Genomic DNA, 1,289 nt, shown 5'->3' on the forward strand with positions numbered 1-1,289 from the left:
TATCATGGACACTACATGGGCTGTTATCTCATGGAGTGTACCTAGTTATATTCCATCAGACTATCCCATTATCACATATGAGATAGGATATCATATCTTACAGTCTGATAACTGTTTGATGATAAATTATGATGACTTTAATACTCAAATATTACGACTATGTAATTCAACTGATACATATATCTACATTACTGGTCTTAATGATATGTCTTACTTTATTTTTGGTGTACGTGCATACACTGTTAATGGATATGGAGAATGGACAGTTATTGCTAATGAGACACTAAAACTACCACTACAATTATCATCTAACTGTGCTACATCAGACAGTGTCATTGCTCTTAGTGTGTTAGTGGGTATATTGTGTGGTCTACTAACTGTCAGTGTTGTTGTTCATATCTACTGCTTTATAAGGTATCTAATTTTGATAATAACTTATTTTTGTTTTTTTATAGAAAGAAAAGTCTGTATACTTATAACAAGCAAACAAAGTTAGTTTATTCTATTACTTTAAGCTATTCACTACTTTAATAGAGCTTATGATGATATTGCAATGCAAGTATGTGAACCATATGAAATTCACAAGACTAAACAAAGTGAAGAGAATGAAGGAGTCTATGATGAATGTCAAACATCACCTGATGATGTTTATGAGCGTATGCCACAATAAATGTATGTGCTAGAATTACTTAATATATATACTAAACATAACTTTTTAAACATTTTCACTAGTTTTAGTGCAGCAGTTATTTTTGTTTTGCATATACAGCTATACATTACATAGTTTGTGTTTAAAGAGAATAAAATTTTATGAGTGCATTTAATAGTCACTGTGTAATCTTGAGATTGTGGCACAAGATCTGATTTAATCCTCCTATTTACCATCTAAAGAGAGAGAGAGCATATGCATATTAATGGAAAGACTTATATACTTACCAAGATTTCATTCTAGCCAGTGGTTAGCATTGATCATAATAGTATGATTCCACAATGACCTCCTACCAACTCTAAATGATACATGTACATATGTTTTGATACAGTTGCTTCAAAGTTTAATAACAATCATCTTGTACTATAGTACAGGATATTTTGTCAAAAATTTTGAGAATTAATTCTCCATTTAAAAAACATTTGATGCGCATGCATGTTTTTTATGTCATGCAGAAAATTTAAGATGATTTTAATCACATTTGGATTTTTTACAAATTTTAGGCCAAAATCCTATACAGTATCATTTGTCAAATTTGACCAAAAATGAAAAGAAGAGACTTTTTAATTTTTATAGTTTT

At 29.6% G+C, this 1,289-nt stretch overlaps 1 protein-coding gene across 1 annotated transcript; it reads left to right on the plus strand.

The window, feature by feature from the left end:
* The first annotated feature begins 21 nt into the window (after positions 1–21).
* Positions 22–804, plus strand: LOC109590548 (uncharacterized). Its single transcript, XM_020006450.1, has 3 exons — positions 22–414; positions 456–491; positions 535–804. The coding sequence occupies exons 1-3, from the start codon at positions 119–121 to the stop codon at positions 668–670; spliced, it is 468 nt and encodes a 155-aa protein (XP_019862009.1). The 5' UTR covers positions 22–118; the 3' UTR covers positions 671–804.
* Positions 805–1,289: the final 485 nt, after the last annotated feature.

Source organism: Amphimedon queenslandica, unplaced genomic scaffold, assembly GCF_000090795.2.
Source record: "Amphimedon queenslandica unplaced genomic scaffold, v1.1 AMPQUscaffold_9868_Cont17904, whole genome shotgun sequence".
In the NCBI taxonomy this organism is placed as follows: Eukaryota; Metazoa; Porifera; class Demospongiae; order Haplosclerida; family Niphatidae; genus Amphimedon; species Amphimedon queenslandica.